This window comes from Gossypium raimondii, chromosome 7, assembly GCF_025698545.1.
Source record: "Gossypium raimondii isolate GPD5lz chromosome 7, ASM2569854v1, whole genome shotgun sequence".
NCBI classification, from domain to species: domain Eukaryota; kingdom Viridiplantae; phylum Streptophyta; class Magnoliopsida; order Malvales; family Malvaceae; genus Gossypium; species Gossypium raimondii.
Genome location: NC_068571.1, coordinates 20762229 through 20788492, shown reverse-complemented (window position 1 = coordinate 20788492; position 26264 = coordinate 20762229). Strand labels below are relative to the sequence as shown.

The 26264-nt window shown below is 32.9% G+C and overlaps 1 protein-coding gene and 1 pseudogene across 10 annotated transcripts; one reads left to right on the top strand and one right to left on the bottom strand.

Moving 5' to 3' along the window:
* Window positions 1-371: 371 nt before the first annotated feature.
* Window positions 372-2424, bottom strand: LOC105763249 (LRR receptor kinase SERL2-like; annotated as a pseudogene).
* Window positions 2425-21677: 19253 nt separating this feature from the next.
* LOC105799528 (ubiquitin carboxyl-terminal hydrolase 20-like) lies at window positions 21678-24732 on the top strand. Of its 10 annotated transcripts, none has more exons than XR_008198000.1 (7): window positions 21678-21849; window positions 21985-22173; window positions 22531-22631; window positions 23019-23117; window positions 23422-23644; window positions 23921-24043; window positions 24371-24732. XR_008198000.1 is itself a non-coding variant. In XM_052633799.1 (3 exons), exons 2-3 carry the CDS (start codon window positions 24017-24019, stop codon window positions 24641-24643), a joined length of 300 nt encoding a protein of 99 aa, XP_052489759.1. In that variant the 5' UTR covers window positions 22641-23644; window positions 23921-24016; the 3' UTR covers window positions 24644-24732. The 10 variants fall into 10 exon arrangements, 1 of the variants encoding a protein (XP_052489759.1); XR_008197998.1 differs by having other exon boundaries at window positions 23019-23137; XR_001135598.2 differs by having other exon boundaries at window positions 23019-23280.
* The last annotated feature ends 1532 nt before the right edge of the window (window positions 24733-26264 follow it).

Sequence of the window (26264 nt, the reverse complement as noted above, 5' to 3'; positions counted from 1 at the left end):
TAAATTCTCACTGTCTTTGGTGTTTAGAGCCTGCTCTCGATTGGGTTCATGGTTTGCCGAGAAAGTTGAATTTTGGGTTTGATTTTTTTTTTTTGCAAAATTGTTTGATTTCTTATTATTTATGTTGTTGGTTTATTGGATATGCACATCAATTATTTGATTTAACAAGGGAGTTGTTTGACGTTATGCCACTAGAGGATAAGAATTTGATAACTTGGAACTCTTAGTGGTTACACGCAATTGAAAGATGGGATGAGTTTGGCTTTGGGACTCTTTGAGAAAATGCTTAATAGAGATTTGATTTCTTGGAATTCAATAATTAGTAGGTTTGTAAAGTGTGGGAACATAGAAGATGCCCAGATTTTGTTCTATTAGATGCCAAGATACTTAGACAAGTTTCCCTTAGAAGCAAAGTCATAAATGAGAAAACATTCACCTTTGCCCTTTGAACAACAAAACCCTCGAAGCCTAACGAGGTTTTCATGTATCAATGAGGTTAATAAGTACAAGCCTTTAACAAACTCTGCTTTTTTTAATTTACAGTTGGTCACATTTATGCTTCTAATGGCTACAACAGAACCATCTCTTAGTACTCCTTTGTACACTGATGAGAAATTGGGCTTTCCCAGTAAGTTTAACTCGAAAAATCACCGAGTTGCGGACTTGACTTCTTCTAGATTGAATATGAACTTATCTAAATGTTCCTTGGAAAATCCAATGTTGTCCTGTCCATCACGTAATGGATCCCATCCATATAAATATTCAAGTGATACAAGCGGAGAAACATTTCCATTCCTTTGAAGTTCCTTTCTTGGTGGTCAATGCTAAGACGCCCATCGAAAGATTCACATGTGTTTCCAATCTTTTGTTTCTTCCTACTGTAGTGGAAAATTGCAAGAAATACAACAACATAAAAATGAAACTGACTGTAATAACCCCTGTAATAATAGGTAATCTCAGGAATCTCAGTTTATTCAAGCAATGAGTGTGGTTGCAATGTCTTTGTTATGTACTATATGCGAGTTAACCCCTTGAACCATGTAATTTAGATCAAATCGGAAAGGTTCAAGCTGGTTGATGTTCTGTTTGTCACTAAACTAACTATAAATACGACAAAGACAAGTGCACCTATCGAACAATAGTATAGCTATGGTGAGTAGGGAATATCATATCCATAGGGACTAAAAGTACTAGTAATTACCGTCTTCTTATTATCTAGCCAAAAAATTAGGGTGAATGTGTTTTAATCTAAAATTACTAAACTAATTTATCTAAGAATGCAACAGAGAATGAATCGAGGAAATAATCGAATATTAACCAATGAGATAGATAATACCCAGGAAAGAATCCACCTAGACTTTACCTTTTATTATGAATCTGAATTAAATGATTTATTCACTTGTGTATTGATTCGTAAAAATCCCTAAATTATGTTAATATCTCTTTCAAGAGTAAGAACATCTGACTCTAGGTATTGAAATCTCTTTCTAATTAAAACCCCTATCGTCGTATTAACTCGATCTATAGATTCCCCTATTAGATTTGACTCTAATTCGGTAGATTTATGTCGTCCTATTTCTAGGATTGCATGCAACTCCATTCAATTATGCTAGATCTACTCTTAAACAGGGACTTTTGCTCCATGAATTAATATCCCGGAAATATTAAAACAAAAAATAAGCATACATAATTGAGAACAAGAATCAAGTATTTATCGCGTAAAAACAGAAATTGGATAAAAGAATTCATCATAGGTTTCATCCCCCTAGGAATCTAGGGAATTTAGTTCATGATCCTGAATAGAAACATCTCAAAGTTAAAATAACCAAAAGGCATAAAGAAACTCAATTAAACTTCAAAAGAAATTAAAAGAAGGTCTTTAATCTTGAAGGCGATCTGCTTCCGAGTTGATTCTGATGGTGTTCTTCGAGTGTTTTCTTCGATCTTCTTTGATTACCCACTTATGTCTTCTTCTAATGGGTATTTATAGACTTTAGAATGCTCAGAAAGCCTAAAAATTGGGTTTTTCCGTGTATTTGGGAAACAGGGTGCGAAATTGACACAAGTTGGCACATGGGCGTGTGTCCAGCCCATGTGAAAATGCCCAGGCCATGTGGATCCTGAAAATAACTCTCTTTGTCTGATTTTAGCTCTTTTTTGCTCCTTTCACTCCCAAATACTCGCCTAAGTATAGAAACATGAATTTAAAGGATTAGGAGCATCAAATTCATTAATTTGCATAATTAATCATCCAAAAATGCATTAAGAATGGGATTAAGATATGTTACTTTTATAGCTTATCATGTTCATATTGTCAAAATGTGTACAGACTCTCAATGTTGGAAAGCCTGTTCCACATAAACCTCTATTATTCTCACCAAGGAACCTTCCATTTAATCTCTTAAAACCTTGGTTTTCATTCATTATAGATTACAAATCAATATAAGTTTACATGAAGAGCATGAATTATTATATATGAACAATATTTAATCAATGTTACCTGAAGGGACATTTCCATATAGCGTATTCTTTTGAACATCCAGAGTTTCCAATTGTAGAATATTAGCTAATATTATAGGAATTTCACAAAAGAGACTATTGTAGCTCAAATAAAGTCTTCTTAACATTACCAAGTTCTCTAAGCTAGCTAGAATTTTACCATCTAGCCTATTTCACTACAAAGAAATCACACTTAATCCCTTCAAATCCCCTATCTCTGTAGGTATATTCCCTGTCAACTGATTGTAACATAAATCCACAACTACAAGGTAAAAGATTTACTGTTACTACTATGAAAACTAAAAATAAACGAAAATTCAGAAGCCAAATGATGAATTAACCTTGTAAAGTAGCCATGTTACCAATATGATGAGGAATGGTACTAGACAATTATTATCTTTAAGATAAATATCAATTAACTCTTGAAGATTGGAGAGTTCTTTAGGTATCTCCCCAGACAGAGAATTGTAATGCAAGTACAAACTAGAGAGACATTTTAGCCCCACAATAGTAGGCGAGACTTGACCGGAAAGACCCTATCCCTATAACGAAATGTATGCCCAATTGAGAGCAGGCTTTAAGCACCAAAGGCAACGAGATTTTATCAAAAGGAACCTTATTTTAAGCATTAAATAGAGAATAATAAAAGCTTGGCGTGCCTCATGTCCATGAGAATACGACTTTATTACAGCATTTCAAAGAAAAAGATCCTCGTCTAGTGTGGAGCAATTCTGTCATTGCCAAAGAAGAAGAAGAAGAAGAAGAAGAAGAAGAAGAAGAGACAAAAAAATTTGGGGGAGGAGAAAAAGTCAAAAGAAAAAAAATAATTTTTAAGATTATAACATCAGCATGACGTTATTTAAACCACGTGTCACAATCTTATTCTGCCACATGTCCTAGACTTAACGGCATTAGACTCAGGTATCGATTTAGTTGATAGAAGAAAAAGTTTGAATACCAATCTGGGACAAAAAAACTATAAGTACCTGTTGAAACCATTTTTTTGAAAAACAAAAAATTTAGGTTGTCGACTTTAAAAAATGAAAATTGGGAGTCGCCACCAATCTTTTATTAAGGTGTGATTGGATCACCTAAAAAAACGGATTTGGTCTACGAGTTTTAGAAAAACGGATCCGGGAGTCAGTTACGTTCGAGGAAGGATTAGCACCCTCGTAACGCCCAAAAATTGGTACCTAGTTAATTAATTAATGCCTTAATATCGAAAATTTGAAAAATATAATCCTTAGCAAAAACTCTTAAACGTTACGTATTAAGACCCTTATCATTTCAGAGAAAGAAAATGCCACACCCAATGCGTTAGGGCACGACATTCTAATTTCCTAAAAAATGAATTAGGCCAGAATACTTGTGTAATAAAAATTTAAAAGAATATCCATTTATTCAAGATTTAAGAAATCGCGGCCCAATACGTTAGGGCACAATTCCTCCAAAATCCCAAACTCGAATATTTCCTTTATTATTTTTAGAAAAATCTTCATTTCGAGAAATCAATGCGTCACATCCAATACGTTAGGACACAACGTGTTGAATTCCCAATAATGAGTTCTTATTTTTGATTAAAAAGAAATGCTCGATTGTTAGATTTAACGAAGAAAATCGAACCCAATACGTTAGGGTTCAATTTCCTTGAAAATCCTAAATACAAGCATTATCTCAATTTTGAAAATTTTGAAATCGAGTGAAAAATGATGTGATGCTACATTAAATATACAATGCAATAATAAATATTATGATGGCATAGAAATAATATGAATAAATGAATAAAAAAATCGATAACAATAATCCATGACATGCAAAATATTAAATGTAACCTCAATTATATAACGAAAGGAGGAAAGCCAACCAAATAAATGAAGAAAAGAATATATATAATATGAACATAGAAATTATGAAGATTAAAATATACATATGATTTACAAATAAATTTTTGGGTTATGGAATGTATATATATGCAATACATAATATTTATGAATATAAAGAAAAATAGATAAACATATATAGATTATAAAATAGGTATTTAAAATATATATATTTGAGCCCTTTTTAAAAAGAATAAATATCCATATGGATATAAACAAAACATTTGTTAAAATATATATACATATGTACATATAAAAATAATGATAATAATAATTACATTATAGAAAATATACATATATATAGGAAGATAAATGGATACATAAAAGTATATATATATATAAATATTAAATAATAATTACAATATTAAAAATAAATATACGTACATATAAAAATATTTGTTTTAAAAAATAAAGAAATAAAAACAACAAATATATATATAAATAAAAACTAATTAAAAAATAAAAGAAATAATTACATTATGAAAGTTAATTAATTTTAAAAAAAGGAAAAAAACTAAATTGAACTGAATATGAAAAATCTGGGGGAAAATCTACAAATAAATAAAACCCAAAGGATTAAATTCAACACGCGAATTACATAGAGGGGCTGGAAGGGAAATTTTCTCCTCTTCTCTAAAACGGCGTCGTTCCAGCGGGGCTAAATTGAAATTGAAAGCAAATTAAAGGGCTAATTCTAAAAAGATAAAAAAAACTAATTGTAAAACATTAAAAAGGTGCGAATAACTCATAGGGCTCGAATGGGAAAATATCTCCATCCTTTGAAACGCGTCACTTTATTAGGGCTAAATAAAATAAATAAATAAAATTCGCAGCGGTATCACCTTTTCCCTTTTTTAAAATCGTAAATAAGTAAAAAATAATCGAAAAAGAAAAAGAAAAGTAAGCCACCTATAAAAAACTGCCAATCGTTCTCCCCTTTTTTTATTGATTCCCTCTTTTCCTCCTCTACAATGAAGGGAGAGGGCTCTATTTATAGTTGAGCCTCCCCAAATCCAACGGTACAGATCAATTACATCAACGGCTAAGATTAAAGGGTATCTACAAATTAAATCTCTAAGATTACAAAATCATATCTTCTAAGACTACATATCATATCTAAGATTGCATATCCTCGAAGATTATGTTTCCATATGTAAGCCTGGGCTAAAATTGGGTATTACAGCTGCCCCTTTTTGCTCGTTGTCGTGTAACAGGAACGGAGCAAGAACTTTAGAAATGGCCAATTTTTGCCCGGTCACGCTGGATCTTGGTGCTCTTCTTCTTCAAGCAGCCATATCCATCTTACTGCATCTTCAGAGGTATAGGAATTGGTTTCTCGATCCACTCCACCGCAACGTCGGAGAGATAGGATTGGTGGCTCATAACTTTTAATCTGCTTAACTGTAATTTCAGAGAGATAAAATCCATCACTCTAATCCACTCCACTACAACTTAGGGAGACAGGATTTGTTTATTTAGTATGCCCCACTGCAATTTCAGGGGGATAAGGCTTGCTTTCTTGAGTCTGCTCCACTGTAACTTCAGGAAGATAAGACTCGATGTGATCTACTCTACTGCAACTTCAGAGAGATAAGATCTGTGGTTTTAATCCGCTCCACTGCAACTTCAGGGAGACAGGATTTGTTTATTTAGTATGCCCCACTGCAACTTCAGGGAGATAAGATTCGCCATCTTCAGTCTTCCTCACTGCAACTTCAGGAGGATAAGACTTGATTACTTAGTCTGCTCCACTGCAACTACAGGGAGATAAGACTAGATGCGATCTGCTCTCTGTAACTTCAGAGAGATAAGATCTAAGGTTTTAATCCACTCCACTGCAACTTCAGGAAGATAGGATTATCGGCTTTAACCTGCTCCACTGCAACTTCAGGGAGATAAGATTTGCCATCTTCAGTCTACCTCACTGCAACTTCAGGAGGATAAGACTTGATGTGATCTGCTCTCTGCAACTTCAGAGAGATAAGATCCAAGGTTTTAATCCACTCCACTGCAACTTCAGGAAGATAGGATTATCGGCTTTAACCTACTCCACTGCAACTTCAGGGAGATAAGATTTGCCATCTTCAGTCTGCCTCACTGCAACTTCAGGAGGATAAGACTTGCTTGCTTAGTCTGCTCCATTGCAACTTCAGGGAGATAAGACTAGATGCGATCTACTCTCTGCAACTTCAGAGAGATAAGATCTGTGATTTTAATCCGCTCCACTGCAACTTCAGGGAGATAGGATTGTCGGCTTTAATCTGCTCCACTGCAACCTCAGGGAGATAAGATTTGCCATCTTCAGTCTGGCTTACTGCAACTTCAGGAGGATAAGACTTGATTACTTAGTCTGCTCCACTGTAACTTCAGGGAGATAAGACTAGATGCGATCTGCTCTCTGTAACTTCAGAGAGATAAGATCCAAGGTTTTAATCCGCTCACTGCAACTTCAGCGAGTAGGATTACCGGCTTTAATCTGCTCCTCTGCGACTTCAGGGAGATATGATTTTCCATCTTCAGTCTGCCTCACTGCAACTTTAGGAGGATAAGACTTGATGCGATCTGCTCTCTACAACTTTAGAGAGATAAGATCCAAGGTTTTAATCCACTCTACTGCAACTTCAGGAAGATAGGATTGTCGGCTTTAATCTTCTCCATTGCAACCTCAGGGAGATAAGATTTGCCATCTTCAGTCTGCCTCACTGCAACTTCAGGAGGATAAGACTTGCTTACTTAGTCTGCTCCACTGCAACTTCAGGGAGATAGGACTAGATGCGATCTGCTCTCTGTAACTTCAGAGAGATAAGATCCAAGGTTTTAATCCGCTCCACTGCAAATTCAAGGAGACAAGGCTTGGTGGCTTAAATCTGCTTCCCACTATCTTGGAAAGATATGATTTGCCGTCTTCGATCTGCTCCACTACTGCTTAGGGAGATAAGATCTACAATCTTCAACCTACTTCACTGCTGCTCAGGGAGACAAGGCTTGGTGGCTTAAATCTGTTTCCCACTATCTTGGAAAGATAAGATTTGTCGTCTTCAATCTTCTCCACTACTGCTTAGGGAGATAAGATCTACAATCTTCAACCTACTCCGCTGCTACTCAGGGAAACAAGGCTTGGTGGCTTAAATCTGCTTCCCACTATCTTGGAAAGATAAGATTTGCCGTCCTCAATCTACTCCACTACTGCTTAGGGTGATAAGATCTACGATCCTTAACCTACTCCTCTGTTGCTCAGGGAGACAAGGCTTAGTGTTTCACCGGTTTGTTCTCTAGGGAACATGACTTGTATAATTCATTTTATGAACCTAATCATGCCTAGTGATTAGGATGTAATGATCAGAATGAGTCAAATGCTCCTAACTAGGTATGTATGAATGATGTTTTCATGAATGCAGAATGTCATTTTTTTACAGTGATCTTTCTTTATCGCTTAAGTTATCATTGTTCGACATTTATTAAGGTTTTATCACTGACGCGCCATAACGCCTTCGCTCAGCTGGCGTTTCCATTTAGTCAGATTGCCCCTACTGTAAACTTCAAAGTTCAATCCACTAGGACGCAAAAATTTGTACCATCATTCTCCCACTACAACCCGATGGTAGAAATATATGGCTTTTTCTCCATCCACTCCTATCACAATTCAAGGATACAGAATGTGAAATTCTTTGGTCCTTTACACCATGCCTAAGGTGTTGCACCAAAGGCTCATGTGCAAATGAAGGCTTTCTTCTCCGAGAAAACCTCTTCCTATTGCCTAGTGATCATTGCTCGCTTGTTTATTTTAGCTTTGTTACCAACCTGACATCTTATCATTTGGTTCAACCAATGTTTTTAACAACAAAATCCAAAGAGAATGTCTTAGTTTAGACTCTTCCTTTTTAGATTTCCAACCTTTAAACCTGGTGCGTTCTAAATAATAGTCATGTTTCAGGCTCCTGTATTATTTAGAAACTTATAAAGTAAAACGCAAAACTTCCCTTGTGAAAGTTTTATTAATCCATTAATCATTATTCCAATGCAACATGCTTGCGCAAAAAGGTCATAACAATGGATAAGAATAAAGTTAGCTCTGAGCATAGCTCGAAAGGAATAAATTATCAAAAATAGTAAAGAATGATAAAGAAATTGATTGGGAATGCGTATCTTTGAAAAGAATGAAGTATTCCAAGAAAAAAAATTCAAAATAAATAGTATGGAGATGAGGTGCCCCAGATATCGTAGCTTGAACTTCTCTGTACAAACTTTCTGAAGACCTTTCTAAGTTTGACATGTGTTTGAGAGATCTACAATACTCTGTCGATGCCTCAAGATGTTGTCTACTATTTCCTGATAATTCAGGTATAGCAAGGTCGCCACATGCCCCAATCTGGTTAAAATTTGAGTTGCTCTAATCACCTCGTGCCCCATTCCGATCAATATTTGAGCCGCCCTTTTCGGGTTTTCAACTCAAATCCCCTTTGGTCTCAAGGTGCCCTTTGCGGGTTTTCACTTTGGCCTCTCCATTTTCCTTTTCTTTTTCTTTTTATCACTTTTTCTTCTTTTTTTATATTTTGATTTTGACCGCTTTTTTTTTGAATCTGAACTCATAGGATTAGGCAAGTCCTCGTTATCCCTTTCGATCAGAACCAAATTTCTTTCATAGAGCCTTTGGGGCGAAATTTAACTATGACGAAAACTTAGGATCTTCCCCTTTAATTAAGATGAAATCCAACAATGAATAAATGGCAACTTGACTTCGATGGGCTAAACCATGATGAGCCAAAGAAGAAGGCATTATCCCTGCAAAGAATCCTAAATGCATCGTTCATGATGTTAATCTTGAACATACTGTAAATTTTTGATATCGTATTGTTGTTCAGATTACAATGTCAGTGCTTACCCAAGCATATCCTGATATGACCATACGAAGACATCTTTGAACTCTTTGAAGTAACTCAACAAGGTTCTGCTTCATTTCTTCGATTATGCACGTTCCCTTAAGGTCACAATCTCTATTGTCTCCTCATGAGGTAAGATTTCATTCCTGTTCTACCATCCTCAAAAAGTCTGAAAATAGGCTACAATCTATGTCATCTTTAAAGTCATGAGATCCCTCTAAACACAGATCCCACTCAAAAGGAACTTCTGAGTCCGTAACAACATCAGTCATGTCATTGATATCTGAGGACCCATAGTAGGTAACAAAGAATATACAAAAGAATGTATGAATAATCATTTGTACAATTATGAATGAAATAAAAGAATAATATGGAAGAAGATTCGAAAGAATGAAAGTATAATTATTTGAAAAGAATGAAAGAATATTGGCTTAAAAAATGAATGCAAAGATGTATTTTATTAGAATAACAACGTTCAGACATGAGCCTATTTCATAAAGGAATTCTTATTGCCTCTAGGCTGAAGGCAACAAGTGTGTTTTGAACATTACTCTGAATAATCTCTAAATACTACAAGGGTTTCTTCTGCAGTCTAATTATTTAGAACACTCCCAAGTCTATAAGGGCGAAAATCTGACAAGGTCCCTTCTTCAGTTGTTTCATCGTGAACACTTCTCGACACCCCTTCATATATTGCATTCAATCATGACTGGGTACTAGATGAGCCATCCATCTTGACAATACCCATGTTGATGAATTTTTCAACTAGCTTTTTGAAGGTAATGCAATTCTCTATAGAGTGTCCCGTAATTCTCGCATGATAATCGCATTGTGCACTTGCGTCGTACCATTTGGGATACGGAGGCTGTGGAGGCTTCACATGTAAAGGTGAAACAACATGCACATCGAATAAGCTTTGATACAGCTCCTTGTATGACATTGGAATTGGCATGAACTGGAGTTTTTTAGTACCTTGCTTCACATATGATTCTTGTCTTGATGAACCTGGCGATTAGTAATCGATTATCATGACGTGTTCACGCTGTTCACCTCATTTTCTTTTTCTTTTGAGGCTTGCCTTCTGTTATTTCCTCCAGCATCAATCTTTCCGCTCCTTATGGCGATTTCAATCATTTCACCATTCATGATTATGTCAGAAAAGCTTTTTGTGGCACTCCCTAACATATGTGTGATGAACGGAGCTTTCAATGTATTTATGAATAGCATTGTCATTTCCCTTTCCAGGAGTGGTGGCTGAACTTGGACGGCGACCTCCCTCCATCTCTGTGCGTACTACCTAAAGCTTTCATTTGATTTCTTTTCCAAATTCTGCAAGGTGATTCTATCAGGAACCATATCTGTCACATGACTGTATTGTTTTATGAATGCCTGCGCTAGAACCAATCATGGTACGGCTCAATTGATTGTACCATTTAGATGCTGCCCCTACGAGGCTATCTTGGAAACAATGTATCAGTAGTTGGTCATTATTAACATACCCAGTCATCCGCCTACAAAACATAGTTATATAAGCTTCGGGGCTACTAGTTCTATTGTAATTCTCAAACTCAGGCATTTTGAACTTGTAAGGGAGCACTAAATCAGGAACCAAGCTCAATTCTTTAGCATCAACCCCATAATAGCTTTCAGTATTTTCCATCGCTTTAAATTTTTCTTCCAGCCATTTATACTTTTCTTCGAGCTGTTTTGGCAATTCACCATTCATTTTCTCCTTTCTAGCCGTTTCATCGAAGTCAGGGATAGCAGGATTAACAAGGTTGGCTCTGGGGTTAGAGCCTGATCTTGCCTAAAGATTCATTAGCGTTGCAGCGTCGTCCTGAAATTGCTGAGGATTAATGGTAACAGAGGACCTACGCGGGTATATCTCAACTTGCTGGGGGGTAAAGTTTGGAGGATAGACAGGTTTCTCATTGTCTCCCTCTTCAACATTGAGCACAGAGCCTTTTCCTTTATCAGTTCCCTTGTTCAACCATTGAGTTAACTGAGCCATCATACTCCCTTGAGATTCCATCATTTTGTCTATCATTTTTTGCTGCTCATTCATTTGCTGTTGAAGCTGCTCTTGCATTTCCTTTTGGAACTATTCTAGTCTTTCCATCCTTTGATCCATGTCCCTAGTTTTTGATCGAGTACCGTAACGGTGTGTGGTGGGTTGGTTGGTTTCCAAATTAACTGATGAATGATTTATATCAATTAGAGTCTTTTAGTGGACTTTAATGCTATGATATCATGTAATGCGAATGCATGAAATGAATGCATAAAGAGATGTTGATTCTGATTCAATTCCATTTAGAGAACTTTACTAGAAAACAAATCTCTTTACATAAAATGAATATTTATACGGCCTTGCCCTCATAGGCGAAGACATTCGATCCTCTTCTTCATTCGAACGTTAAGATAAATCTCACGAACTTTTCAAAAAGGAAGTCTCTTCTATCTCCTTTTTGCTCGATCCAGGCCGTAACTCATTGCTCACTTATCCTCGTGATGCTCGTTGGCTTCTCTTTAAGAAAGTTCAGCGGCTCTCGAATAATCTTTGTCTTCTTAAATCTTTGGGCAATGAGCCATAATAGTGTAGTCCTCCATTAAATTATCATCCTTCTCTTATCATGTGTTCTTGGACCATATTCGGACAACCATATTGTCATCCACTTTATCAAGAAACCCATTTCCTTATGACAAGCTCTCTATTTAGCAACTGAACGTGAATCAACACCTCTTTTTTTATGATGAAATGAAATGTCATGTCGTGCAATCAAAATAAAAAACAAAAAGTCAGTATCATAAAATATAATCAAGAAATAGTAAAACAGCTAATCGGATATCTACTAGGGTTCAGTATAGTTCTACCTAAGGTGGATTCCTAAGGTTCATTATATGAGGTTTGGCTTTTAGAGCAAGGGTACCTGAACTAGCAAATTCCTCAATCCTCACCCATTATAGGCTCATATGGACCGAGTTTAGTTCAGGGGAATACATTTCCCTATGGCTGCACGGAGATGAAAATCTCACGAAGACATAGGTACAGATGTATCCCGGAAGCAATCCACTATCCTGTACCGAGGTGAAAACCTCACGAAGGACTTGTTTCTCGCTCCCACTTAAAGGGTAAAATCATTCAACTCATGTAATGTGTAGTGCAAACAATACTTAAATACATTAAGCAAGAAGATAATGAATGCAAAAAAAATATCATGAATTTTTAAAAAAAATACTTTCTCAACTATAAGACAAAAATTAATCAACTTTGTGGCTCGACTCTCTTATTTTTTTTAAAAAAAATCCCCAGCGGAGTCGCCAAGCTGTCGAAACCATTTTTTTGAAAAACAAAAAATTTAGGTTGTCGACTTTAAAAAATGAAAATTGGGAGTCGCCACCAATATTTTATTAAGGTGTGATTGGATCACCTAAAAAACGGCTTTGGTCTACGAGTTTTAGAAAAACGGATCCGGGACTCAGTTATGTTCGAGGAATGATTAGTAGCACCCTCGTGACGCCCAAAAATTGGTACCTAGTTAATTAATTAATGTCTTAATGTCGAAAATTTGAAAAATATAATCCTTAGCAAAAACTCTTAAACGTTACGTATTAAGACCCTTATCATTTCAGAGAAAGAAAATGCCACACCCAATGCGTTAGGGCACGACATTCTAATTTCCTCAAAAATGAATTAGGCCAGAATACTTGTGTAATAAAAATTTAAAAGAATATCCATTTATTCAAGATTTAAGAAATCGTGGCCCAAAACATTAGGGCACAATTCCTCCAAAATCCCAAACTCGGAATATTTCCTTTATTATTGTTTAGAAAAAATCTTCATTTCGAGAAATCAATGCGTCACATCCAATACGTTAGGACACAACGTGTTGAATTCCTAATAATGAGTTCTTATTTTTTTTTGATTAAAGAGAAATGCTCGATTGTTAGATTTAACGAAGAAAATCGGGACCCAATACGTTAGGGCTCAATTTCCTTGAAAATCCTAAATACAAGCATTATCTCAATTTTGAAAATTTTGAAATCGAGTGAAAAATGATGTGATGCTACATTAAATATACAATGCAATAATAAATATTACGATGGCATAGAAATAATATAAATAAATGAATAAACAAAATCGATAACAATAATACATGACATGCAAAATATTAAATGTAAACTCAATTATATAACGAAAGGAGGAAAGCCAACCAAATAAATGAAGAAAAGAATATATATAATATGAACATAGAAATTATGAAGATTAAAATATACATATGATTTACAAATAAATTTTTGGGTTATGGAACGTATATATATATGCAATACATAATATTTATGAATATAAATAAAATAGATAAACATATATAGATTATAAAATAGGTATTTAAAATATATATATTTGAGCCCTTTTTAAAAAAGAATAAATATCCATATGGATATAAAATAGATAAACATATATAGATTATAAAATAGGTATTTAAAATATATATATTTGAGCCCTTTTTAAAAAAGAATAAATATCCACATGGATATAAACAAAACATTTGTTAAAATATATATACATATGTACATATAAAAATAATGATAATAATAATTACATTATAGAAAATATACATATATATAGGAAGATAAATGGATACATAAAAAGTATATATATGTAAAAATAGTAAATAATAATTACAATATTAAAAAATAAATGTACGTACATATAAAAATATTTGTTTTAAAAAATAAATAAATAAATAAAAACAACAAATATATATATAAATAAAAACTAATTAAAAAAATAAAAGAAATAATTACATTATGGAAGTTAATTAATTAAAAAAAACTAAATTGAACTGAATATGAAAAATCTGGGGGGAAATCTGCTAATAAATAAAACCCAAAGGATTAAATTGAACACGCGAATTACATAGAGGGGCTGGAAGGGAAAATTTCTCCTTTCCTCTAAAATGGCGTCGTTCCAGCGGGGCTAAATTGAAATTGAAAGAAAATTAAAGGGCTAATTCTAAAAAGATAAAAAAAACTAATTGTAAAACATTAAAAAGGTGCAAATAACTCATAGGGCCCAAATGGGAAAATATCTCCATCCTTTGAAACGCGTCACTTTATTAGGGCTAAATAAAATAAATAAATAAAATTCGCAGTGGTATCACCTTCTCCCTTTTTTAAAATCGTAAATAAGTAAAAAATAATCGAAAAAGAAAAAAAAAACAATAAGCCACCTATAAAAAACTGCCAATCGTTCTCCCCCTTTTTATTGATTCCCTCTTTTCCTCCTCTACAATGAAGGGAGATGGCTCTATTTATAGTTGAGCCTCCCCAAATCCAACCGTATAGATCAATTACATCAACGGCTAAGATTAAAGGGTATCTACGAATTAAATCTCTAAGATTAGAAAATCATATCTTCTAAGATTACATATCATATCTAAGATTGCATATATCATATCTAAGATTGCATATCATATCTAAGATTGCATATCCTCGAAGATTATGTTTCCATATGTGAGCTCGGGCTAAAATTGGGTATTATAGTACCAATCTGGGATAAATTGACAAGTTTGAGTACTAATTTTATATTTAACCCATTGAAAAAAGTTGGGGTTCGGACCTTCAAGTTTCTTCACTTGTAATTGTGGTTTTTGAGTCTCCATCTCATCTTGTAAATATGCCTTGTGTGGGTTTTGTTTGATTTTTTTTCTAGATTAGTTCAAATTTTGCCTGATTCTTCGTTTGTTGTGCATTGTATTGGTTGAACTTTACATTGTAACTGATTGATAATATATTTGTACTTGACATATACTGTATTTGTACTAGTGAAACTTTCAAAAGAAAAAACCTGTTATAGATTATATTAGTTAAATTCTGATTGTAATTGATCAAAAATATACTTATATCTATATTGTATTAACTTTGTACCAGTGAAAATTAAAAAAAAAAGTAAACTCCATTGATTTTGAGCTAAAACCGTGGTGCTTTACTTGCAATATCTTCATACTCAAGTAGGTAGTCATGACATCATCATCTTACAGCTTTCATTTTCTTCATCTATAAACTCTTGGATTTTTCTTTTACTCATATCTAATAAAAGAATCTAAACGAATTCATCTTTAAACCAATTTGGTTACTTGATTTTTTTTATTTCTCAATGTATCTATCGGAACGAGCCCAGTAACTAATCATTCGCGTTTTGTAGGCCTATTAAGGGGTAGATGTCGGCCACGAGTTTTAAAGCTGTGCTCCATATCCAGGGCGAGGATCGATGTAACACCCCTATACCCGGTTCGATCGTATGGACCCAGTATAAGACTATTACATTTGGTGCCAAAGCAATTTTGGTTATACACTATGATACGATCCCGCCCGAGAACACCCTTGGGTCAGCTTCCCAAGCGAGGCTTGTCATCTTTTGCAAGCTGATTTTAGCTCAATTCCAGCTTCCCAAGTTTATTTCAGCTCCAATCAGTTCATTTGAGCTTAAATCAGCTTGTTTAAGCTCAAATTAGCTTACTTTCAGCTCGTTTCTTTTATCATTTAAATAAATTAAGTATTGGCTTTAATTTATTCACTTTCATACAGCTCATGACCGAATTTCCTAGCTCAACTTAGTTCATTAATTATTTCACATCTTTTTGAGCTAGCCGAATTTAATTACTAGCTAGACATTTATTTAAGTGTTTTTAGTTTGTCCTAGCATATTATTTAATTTGTTTACATGTTGTTTTGTCCAAGATCAGCTGAATCTATAACAATTTAAATTGTTTGAATCCCTTGCAGGTTCAGCCGAATGTGAAAGGGAGCAATTAAGGTTGATTCATGCACGGTTCGGTTCAATGGATGGCATTTAAAGGAGCACATGTATTTGGGCTGTTCATGCAAGAGGGAGCTGCTGAATGTTCATGTATTTAAAGATTCATGGATTGTATTTATGGAGGAAAATACATTGGGACGTTTCATGCCTGATTCATGCATTTTCAAGATGACCATTCAAGTATTTCAGCCACATTAAGGCTTCATTCGGCCAAGGGAGATGAATGAGCATTAAGGGGCTGCACATTCATAGAATTATGGCTATTCTTCAAGACTAAAAATGCATGAATGCATCAAGTGAAGCAACATGGTGGTTCGTCCAATTCATGCACCATCTTCAAGCATGAACCGATTTTAAATGCCTTCGTGTGAACATGTTAAAAACGAATGTGAACAGAATTTAAGTTAGCGTGAACAACATAGATGCCGAATATAAATAGACATTTTAGGTCTATGAATAGTTTACTCATATTTGTTAAGAAAGGTTAGACATTTTTTATTATTAAACGTGATTGTGAGGTTACCTCCTATCTTATTTCGTTTGAGTCTCGTTCTGACTTATCTAGCTTGCTAGTGGCATCAATCCGAACTCCATTGAACTTATCACCAAACCGGTGTGGCGTTCAACCATATTATTATACCTTTGGTTCTTACCTCCATATAGGTAACAGGTCAAGGTCCGCTTCTATCCTTCATCAAAATTAACCTTAAGCAATATAAGATTCGGGGCAATACTTTTTAGTATTGAAACATTCTTGAAGCTTGAGTTCAACTTCCATTCCATTTTATCTATCAATTTATAAATTATTTCTTTATTAAACCGAACCTATAAAAAAATCAATCCAAGCCATCTTTTGAACCCAAATTGTCTGCTTCCGCTTATACATCTCCATAACTCAATTTTCATACGACATCAAAACGAAGACTTCTCGTCGACGATCGGGCAACTACGTGAAACGACTCGATTAACCCGAGCCGGATCGTATCACACTATATGATTTAAACATTTACCCATCATATATTAACTTAGTTAACCCAAAAATTATTAATATAAATGTGTGGGGTCATTATTGGATGTTAGATTATGTTTGACAATGATTTTAACATTGTTTTTACTCAAAACATGGGAAAAGTATCAATACCAAAACAAAAGGTATCGATACCTTTTAAAAAAGTATCTATACCACTGCACATAATTAATACCAAAATAGTATTCTGGAACTCCGAAAATTTAAATTTTGATGAAGGTACTGATACCTTAGGCCTAGGTATCGATACCTAGCCTTCAATATCGATATTGATGTTAAAAACGATACCAAAATCACATTCTGTTTTGGAAATTTTAAGTTTTAAAGCCTAGGTCTCAATACCTATACCCTTGGTATCGATACCTTTGGTAAATTTTTGTAAAAATCAGTTAAAAGTTCACTAAAACCCCCTACAATATATTGGATTCAACTCAACACTTAAGACCAATTCAAGATGCATTTAAACTACTTAATAATAATAATATTATTATTATTATTATTATTATTATGAGAGTGCTATAAACCCATTGCGTCATCTTGTAATTTGATTAAGGATTTATAATTAGAACTTAATTTTAAGGGGTTAAATAGTAATTATACCCAAAATATATATATGACTGGTTATTGAAGTATGTATGTTATATTATAAAACATTAGTAATGAAAATTAAAAAAGGAAATTTTAATTAAATAGAACATAAGTGATAATGGGAATAGTAGGCAAAAACAAAAACATTTCCATCTTTTTTTCGTGCAAACCGAACCAAGGGAGAGAAGAGACGAACATTCGACTTTAAGGGTGTAACGCCCCAAAAATTTTTCTTTTTGCAAATGTTAAAACATGTCAATGGTGTAACGTTTGACTTTGTAAATATTTTTTTATAGGAGAAACTGCCGCCTGATTCGACGGTTTCATCCATTATGTTGTCTTATTATAAAAATATTATTATTTTTATCATGATATTGTTTCGGAGGCAATTTTAACAAAAAAAACTAATACAACAGTTTCACCCATTGTGTCATCTTGTTATAAAATATTATTATTTTTATCATGAAACTGTTGTAAACCCATTGTGCCATCTTATAATTTGCTTAAGGATTATAATTAGATTTTAATTGAAAGGGGCTAAATAGTAATTATACCTAATATATATATGGCTGGTTATTGAAGTAAGTAAGTATGTTATATTATAAAACGTTAGTAATTAAAATTATAAAATAAAATTTTAATTAAATAGAACATAAATGATAATGGGAATAGCTGGCAAAAACAAAAACATTTCCATCCTTTTTTCGTGCAAACCGAACAAAGGGAGAAAGAAGAGACGAACAATCATCTTTAAAGGTGTAACGCCCCAAAAAATTTTGTTCTTGGAATTGTTAAAACTTGTCAAGGGTGTAATGTTTGGCTTTGAAAATATTTTTTTATGTAAGAAACTGCTGCCTGATTTGACGGTTTCACCCATTGTGTCGTTTTATTATAAAAATATTATTATTATTATCATGAAATTGTTGCAGAGGCAATTTTAACAAAAAAAAAAATTGATACGACGATTTCACCCATTTTGTCATCTTGTTTAAAATATTATTATTTTTATCATGGAACTCTTGTAATATCATTGTGTCATCTTGTAATTTGCTTAAGAATGTATAATTAGAACTTATTTTAAAGGGGTTAAATAGAAATTATACCTAGAATATATATCCGGTCGGTTAATGAAGTTAGTATTAGTAATTAAAATTATAAAATGAAAATTTAATTAAATAGAACATAAGTGATAATGGGAATAGGTGGTAAAAACAAAAATATTTCCATCTTTTCTTCGTGCATACCGAACCAAGGGAGAAAGAAGAGAGAAACATTCGACTTTTAGGGTGTAACGCCCCTAAAGTTTTTATTTTTGAAATTGTTAAAACATGTCAAGGGTGTAACGTTCGGCTTTAAAAATATTTTTTTATATGAGAAACTGCCACCTGATACGACGGTTTCACCCATTGTGTCGTCTTATTATAAAAATATTATTCCTTTTATCATGAAATTCTTGTTGAGGCAATTTTAACAAAAAAAAAACTGATACGACGATTTCACCCATTGTATCATCTTGTTATAAAATATTATTATTTTTATCATGAAACTGTTGTAAACCTATTGTGCCATCTTGTAATCACTACACCAAAACAAGTTTTTAGCGGCACTTTTAGCGGCATTTGGACAAAAAAGGCCGATAAAAATCGAGCATTAGCGGCGCTTTACGAAAATCGCCGCTAAAGATCGAGCATTAGCGACATTTTTCGGAAAACGTCGCAAAAAACCTAAGCCTAACGACAACGTCCTTTTGGGGCTTTAGCGGGGTTTTTGGAAAAGCGCCACTAATGCTCGGGGCTTTAGCGGCGTTTTTGAGAAAGTGCCGCTAATGCTCTGGGCTTTAGCGGCCTTTTTGGAAATACGCCGCTAATGCTCGGGGCTTTAGCGGCGTTTTTGGGAAGCGTCGCTAATGCTCGGGGCTTTAGCGGCGTTTTTAGAAAAGCAACTCTAATGCTCGGGGCTTTAGCGGCGTTTTTGGGAAAGCGCCGCTAATGCTCGGGGCTTTAGCGACGTTTTTGGGAAAGCGCCGCTAATGCTCTGGGATTTAGCAGCGTGTTTATAAAAGTGCCGAAAAAACATTTTATCTTAATTGGTTTGTTATTTATATTAATTCAATTCAATTCAATTTATTTCTAATTGAATATTTAAAATCTTCAGAAAAAAATAATGACACGTAGAAATAATTTGAAATAAAACACATGGAAAAATTAAAATACTATTATTTAAAATAATTTTAAAGTTTTTTGGGTACATGATTACTGATTGTTTTTTAATTTATATATTAAAAAATTTCTTATATAATCGTAAAAGAGATAATATTAATTTTAAAATATTGAATTAATTATCACTATAGTTTAGGGTTTTTGGTTTAGGGTATATGATTAATTTAAGATTTAAGGCTAGTTTAGGAGTTACTATTTTAAGGTTAATTTAGGGAGTATATATGGATTTAGGGATTATGGTTTAAGTGTTGAGATTAACGTTTAGGGGCTAGGGGTTAGACGTTAGGGGTTAAGAGTTAGGGATTGAGGATTTAGAGATTCAGGGGTCAGGTTAAGGTTTTGGGTTTAGATTAATTATTTTTTAATTTATATTTTAAATATGTTCTTATATAATTGTAAAAGAGATAATAATAAATTTGTTTAGGGTTTTTGATTTATGGTATATGATTAATTTAAGATTTAAGGCCAATTTAGGAGTTACTATTTTAAGGTTAATTTAGGGAGTATATATGGATTTAGGGATTATGGTTTAAGTGTTGAGATTTAACGTTTAGGGGCTAAGGGTTAGACGTTAGGGGTTAAGAGTTAGGGATTGAGGATTTAGAGATTCAGGGGTCAGGTTAAAGTTTTGGGTTTAGATTAATTATTTTTAATTTATATTTTAAATATGTTCTTATATAATTGTAAAAGAGATAATAATAAATTTGTTTAGGTTTTTTGATTTAGGGTATATGATTAATTTAAGATTTAAGGCCGGTTTAGGAGTTACTATTTTAAGGTTTAGGGGGTATGGATTTAGGGATTATGGATTAGGGATTATGGTTTAAGGGTTGGGATTTAAGGTTTGGGGGTTAGGGGTTATGGGTTAGACTTTAGGGGTTAAGAGTTAAGGATTTAGGGTTTAGGGATTTAGGGGTTGGGTTAGGGTTTTGGGTTTAGATTAATTAGTTTTTTAAATTTATATTTTAAATATGTTCTAATATAATTGTAAATTTACAATTAATTTTAATATATTAAAATTATGATTATAGTTTAAATTATTTAAGAGATAATAGATAAACTTTATATATATTAAATGGTTTAGGATTTAATGTTTACTTGAGATTTGTTAAATGATGAAATTTTATACAATCAATTAATGCTTTTATATTTAAAAATATTTAATCTAAACCATTTAATATATTTAAATATTAGATTTTAAAAAACATTGATAAATAAATAAAAAAGTAATGATTGATATGGATAGGTAACTATCTATTTTGGATAGGACCAAATTATAACAAATAAAAATAAAATACAAAACTAAAATCATTACACATCGAACATCATAGATAATTCTAATAAAATGGAGATTAGATCGGAAAAGAATAATATAAAATCATGATTAACGCCTCAATCTTTAATGAAATTTGATATGTGAGAGATTGATTGCTTACATTGGATAATTCTAACTTAATAATTAATGACACCATTTAATAATTTATTTTCTTATTAAAATATACAATATTTATTTTGAGAGTACTTGGTTTTTTTAATAAAAATCCAGTTTATAAAAAATAGTTATAAAAAATATTTTATAAAATCACATAACTAATTTATATTTTAGCAGACAAAATAAAAGAAGTTTAGCAGAGCAAAACGACGTCATATTCATCAAAACGAAATAATTTTTTGCGGCATTTTTTATAAAAACGCCACAAAAAAACAATTTTCTTAAAAAAAAGGTGCTATTTTATCCCTAAATTCCCCCCGAAACCCCTAATTTTCCCCCTAAAAATGATCACCTCAGCACACTATTACTCCCTCAGCTCTGCGCGAAACCCTAAAGCAATGCCTCCCAAAGCAGCTAAATGCAAGGTCCCTCCTTCCTTTCTCAATTTCCTCTGATCCAAACAAGAAACAACGAACTCGCCTTCAACCTTCTTCTTCAAACTAGGTCCCCCTTTCTCTTTTGCTCTCTCTTTGCTTTTTTGCCTGCTTTTTTTTTTTCTTAGAAAAATTTGTTTGCGTTTATTTGCATTTTTCACTTTCTCTTCTGTATTTCAGTTACGTTTTCTGTTCGTTTACTCAGAAAATGATACCACTTTTTTCAACGAGGCAAGTGGGTGTTCCAGATCCATCATCGAAGGTGAAAATACATATTTCCAGGATTTTAGGCAGTTTTTCTTGGTTGTTTTATGGGCTTAAATCAAAGCCGTTTAAGATCTTCTACTCCGTTTCACTCCAAGCCTTTGTTTCGTAGACATCTTCAATCCATGAAGTAAGTTCCTTTTTCCAAATCTCTATCCTTTTTTCTTTTTTCCTGATTTTTGAGGCACTTATTGTTTGATTATTTGTTGATTATGGGATCTGGGTACTCGGATCTATATAGCAAAGTCAAAAAGCTTTTTTAAAGGGCCATTTTATGCTCTTAGATAAGCAAATGAAGCATTAGCAAATTTTGAGTTTATTTATATCTTTAAGCCCAAAGTTTTTCATAGACCAGTTTCTACCTATTCGTTAAACCTATTCGTTGCTACCTTTAGAACTAATAGAATGTATCATGTTATTTTTGTTTTCTTTCTTTTTCTCTTAAACAAAATTGGGTTGACTGTACCTCTTTCAATCTTTCATCAAGAAATACGAAAACCAGAAAGCAAGAGCTGAAGGCTTCAGTGCAATACCTTGCTTCTCGTGCCTGGGACTCATGCCATTTTATTATTTTATGCCATTTTTCAGGTAAATGAAGTCTTTCACCTACAGAATAAAATAATGAAATTATAAATTAATACATAATAAACTTATATTTTGATTTATGAAAAAATTATAATTAAATTTCAATCTGGATAGATTTTACTTTGTAGTGATTAGTATTGTACATGTTGCCGGCGAACGGTACATGTTATTATTCTATCTATATTAACTTTGGAAATTTGGGATATATTGGAATCTGCCATATCTTTGTTTTGTTGTATATTTTGTCAACCATATACCTATCAGGCTGACATGTTTTAAGTGAAATTATGTATAGCTTAAGTGTCATTATCTATTCGGGTTTCTAAAATAGTGGCTCTTGATAAGCTATGGGGTTAATTAGTTGTTTTTCTAATACAATTTCTTGTGCAGAAAGTATTTGGCATCGTTTGAAGGAAATGAGGTTTCAGTCACTGTGCATGAATGCAGTTTGCTAAAAAGCTTTTCCACTTCATTGACAATAGCAAACCTGTATGTAGTTATATGTCCCTGTGAGTACTTCCAGTTCCAGAAAATCCGCGATTCTTTTTCTAGTTTTAGGGAAATATAGCTATCTGTACACGACCAAGATACCAATCAGTTCCATAAACTCTGCATTCTGCTACCCTTGTCCACCATGGATATTTGTTGACAGGTGACCTGTAATGGAACCATGAACTTTCTATAAAGCATTTTCATAATTGCTCGACTTTTCTGTGTCACTTGCAATGCAAACTAAAGGTCTACATTATCATCACTGATGGTACTTACCTCTGGAAAATTCTTCTGTTCACAGATCATGAAGAACCGTATTTCCCATGGGGACATAGAAGGAGTTTAATCAATTTGCAATATGCACAAACAATAATCGAATATCAAAAAATTCGAACATAGAAGAAGTTTAATCAATTTGCTTGCAAAAACTCTTCAAGGTCTATCTCTTTTCATCTTCTTAATTAATTGTTAATCTTCCCAATGGTCGCCTACCAAAGAAAACGACGTTTTGCCAATCAAACTAGGTATGTGTTTTCTTGGTTTTTTATATATATTCTTTTCTTTTGACAAAGAACTTGAGGTTTAATTAAATTTGACTAAGGACTTGGAGTTGAACTAATTTGATTCTTGTTTTTTTATTTTATTTTATTGGCAAGAAAGATAAAATATTTTATTTATCAAATAATCTAAAAGATTTTGAATTCATGATTATTGGTTTTGTGAGCATATTAGACAAGACAAAATTTATGTTTAATGCATGATTATTGAACTTGTTTCATTTGTTACCCTGTTTGCAATAGGAGGAACGGAGGTATCAACTATTTGCAGTTGTGAAACATTCCGGATTCAGACCTACTTCTGGACACTATGTTTGCTACATTTGATCCTCTCCTAATATGTGGCATAAGATGAATGATTCAAGGGTAAGCGTTGATGAATTTGTTCACATTTTAATGTGCATTCTGGTTTTTACTAAGGATAGTTACTAACATATCCAGTTTCTGAATTGGATACAATGTGTTTCTTGTTGAAAGTTTCTTGCTTATGAAGGATACCTTACAGAGGGTTCTGTTTCCCCACTGCTTTAAATATTTTGCTTGTTCTTCAAGCATTTGGATCTGATAATTTCACTGAAATTGCAAATTTCCATCCTAAGTTTGAAATTTAAGTGTCAACTTGTAATATACTCGGTAACATTTTGATGGTACTTAGAATAATAGTGCATAATGGTCATGTTCTGTCTTTTGTAGGTTACTTGTGTTGAAGAAGAAGCTGTGCTGTCCCAGGAAGCCTACATTTTGCTCTATGCTAAACAGGGTATACCTTGGTTTTCAACTGCAATAGAAGTGCAAAAGCCTTGTGTAGACCCTGGAATTTCTGATTCTTCACCAAAGTTTGTTCTAAATGACATAGACTTTGCCTCCAATCTTGAGGTGGAAAAGAGTGCCAATTGTAGTGCCAATGAAACTAAAGATGTTGCTGATAGAGCTTCAACTCAATTCTCTTGTGATGTGTTCAACTAGTCAGTCTGTTTCTCATATGTATTATTTATTTTAGTTTTGATTCTAAATTTTTATTTTTACTTTAATATTTACAACAACTTGAGTTCTAACTTTTGGATTTTAATTGTGTTATTAATTTATTATTTTAAATTCTAAAACTAAATTCATTAATATTTATATTTAGTTTTAAAGTTAAAATTTTAATAGAAAATTTAATTTAAATAATATTTTTTATTTATCCTTAAAAGTATATTTAAAGTTCAAATTAAAAAATAAAACATAATATAATATTTATCATAAAAATAAATATTATTTGATTAAAATAATTTTTTAAAGTTTATGTTTTTAGCGACGTTTTTGCGAGAAGTGCCGCTAAAGGTTTGTTCTATAGCGGCGTTTGTGATAAAAAAGCGCTGCTAAAGGTCATGTTTTTTAGCGGCGTTTGTGATAAAAGCGCCGCTAAAGGTTGTGATAAAAGCGCCGCTAAAGGTCATGAGCTTTAGCGGCGTTTGTGATAAAAGCGCCGCTAAAGGCCATGATCTTTAGTGGCGTTGTCTATAGCGGCACTTTTTGCGGCGCTTAACGCTGCTAAAAGTCTATTTTGCTATAGTGAATTTGCTTAAGGATTTATAATTAGGACTTAATTTAAAGGGGTTAAATAGAAATTATACCTAGAATATATATATGGTGGGTTATTGAAGTAAGTATGTTATATTATAAAACATTAGTAATTAAAATTATAAAATGAAAATTTATTTAAATAGAACACATGTGATAATGGGAATAGTTGGCAAAAACAAAAAAAAATATTTCCATCTTTTCTTCCTGCAAACTGAACCAATGGGGAAAGAAGAGAGGAATGTTCGGCTTTAAGAGTGTAACATCAAAAAATTTTTTGTTTTTGGAAATGTTAAAACATGTCAAGGGTGTAATGTTTGGTTTTGAAAATATTTTTTTATATGAGAAACTGCCATGATTTCACCCATTGTGTCGTCTTATTATAAAAATATTATTAGTTTCATCATGAAATTATTGCGGAGGCAATTTTAACAAAAAAATAATTGATATGACGGTTTCACCCATTGTATCATCTTGTAATTTGCTTAAGGATTTATAAATAGAACTTAATTAAAGGGGTTAAAGAATAATTATACCTAGAATATATATACAATTGGTTATTGAAGTAAGTATGTATGCTATATTATAAAACATTAGTAATTAAAATTATAAAATAAAAAATTAATTAAATAGAACATAAGTGATAACGGGAATAGCAGGCAAAAACAAAAACATTTCCATCTTTTCTTCGTGCAATCTGAACCAAGGGAGAAAGAAGAGAGGAACGTTGGGCTTTAAGGGAGTAACGTCACAAAAGTTTTTGTTTTTGGAATTGTTAAAACATGTCAAGGGTGTAACATTTGGCTTTGAAATTATTTTTTTTATATGGGAAATTGCCGCCTAATGCGACAGTTACACCCATTGTGTCATCTTGTAATTTGCTTAAGAATTTATAATTAGAACTGAATTTTAAGGGGTTAAATAGTAATTATACCTAGAATATTTATGGCCGGTTATTGAAGTATGTATGTTATATTGTAAAACATTAGTAATGAAAATTATAAAATGAAAATTTAATTAAATA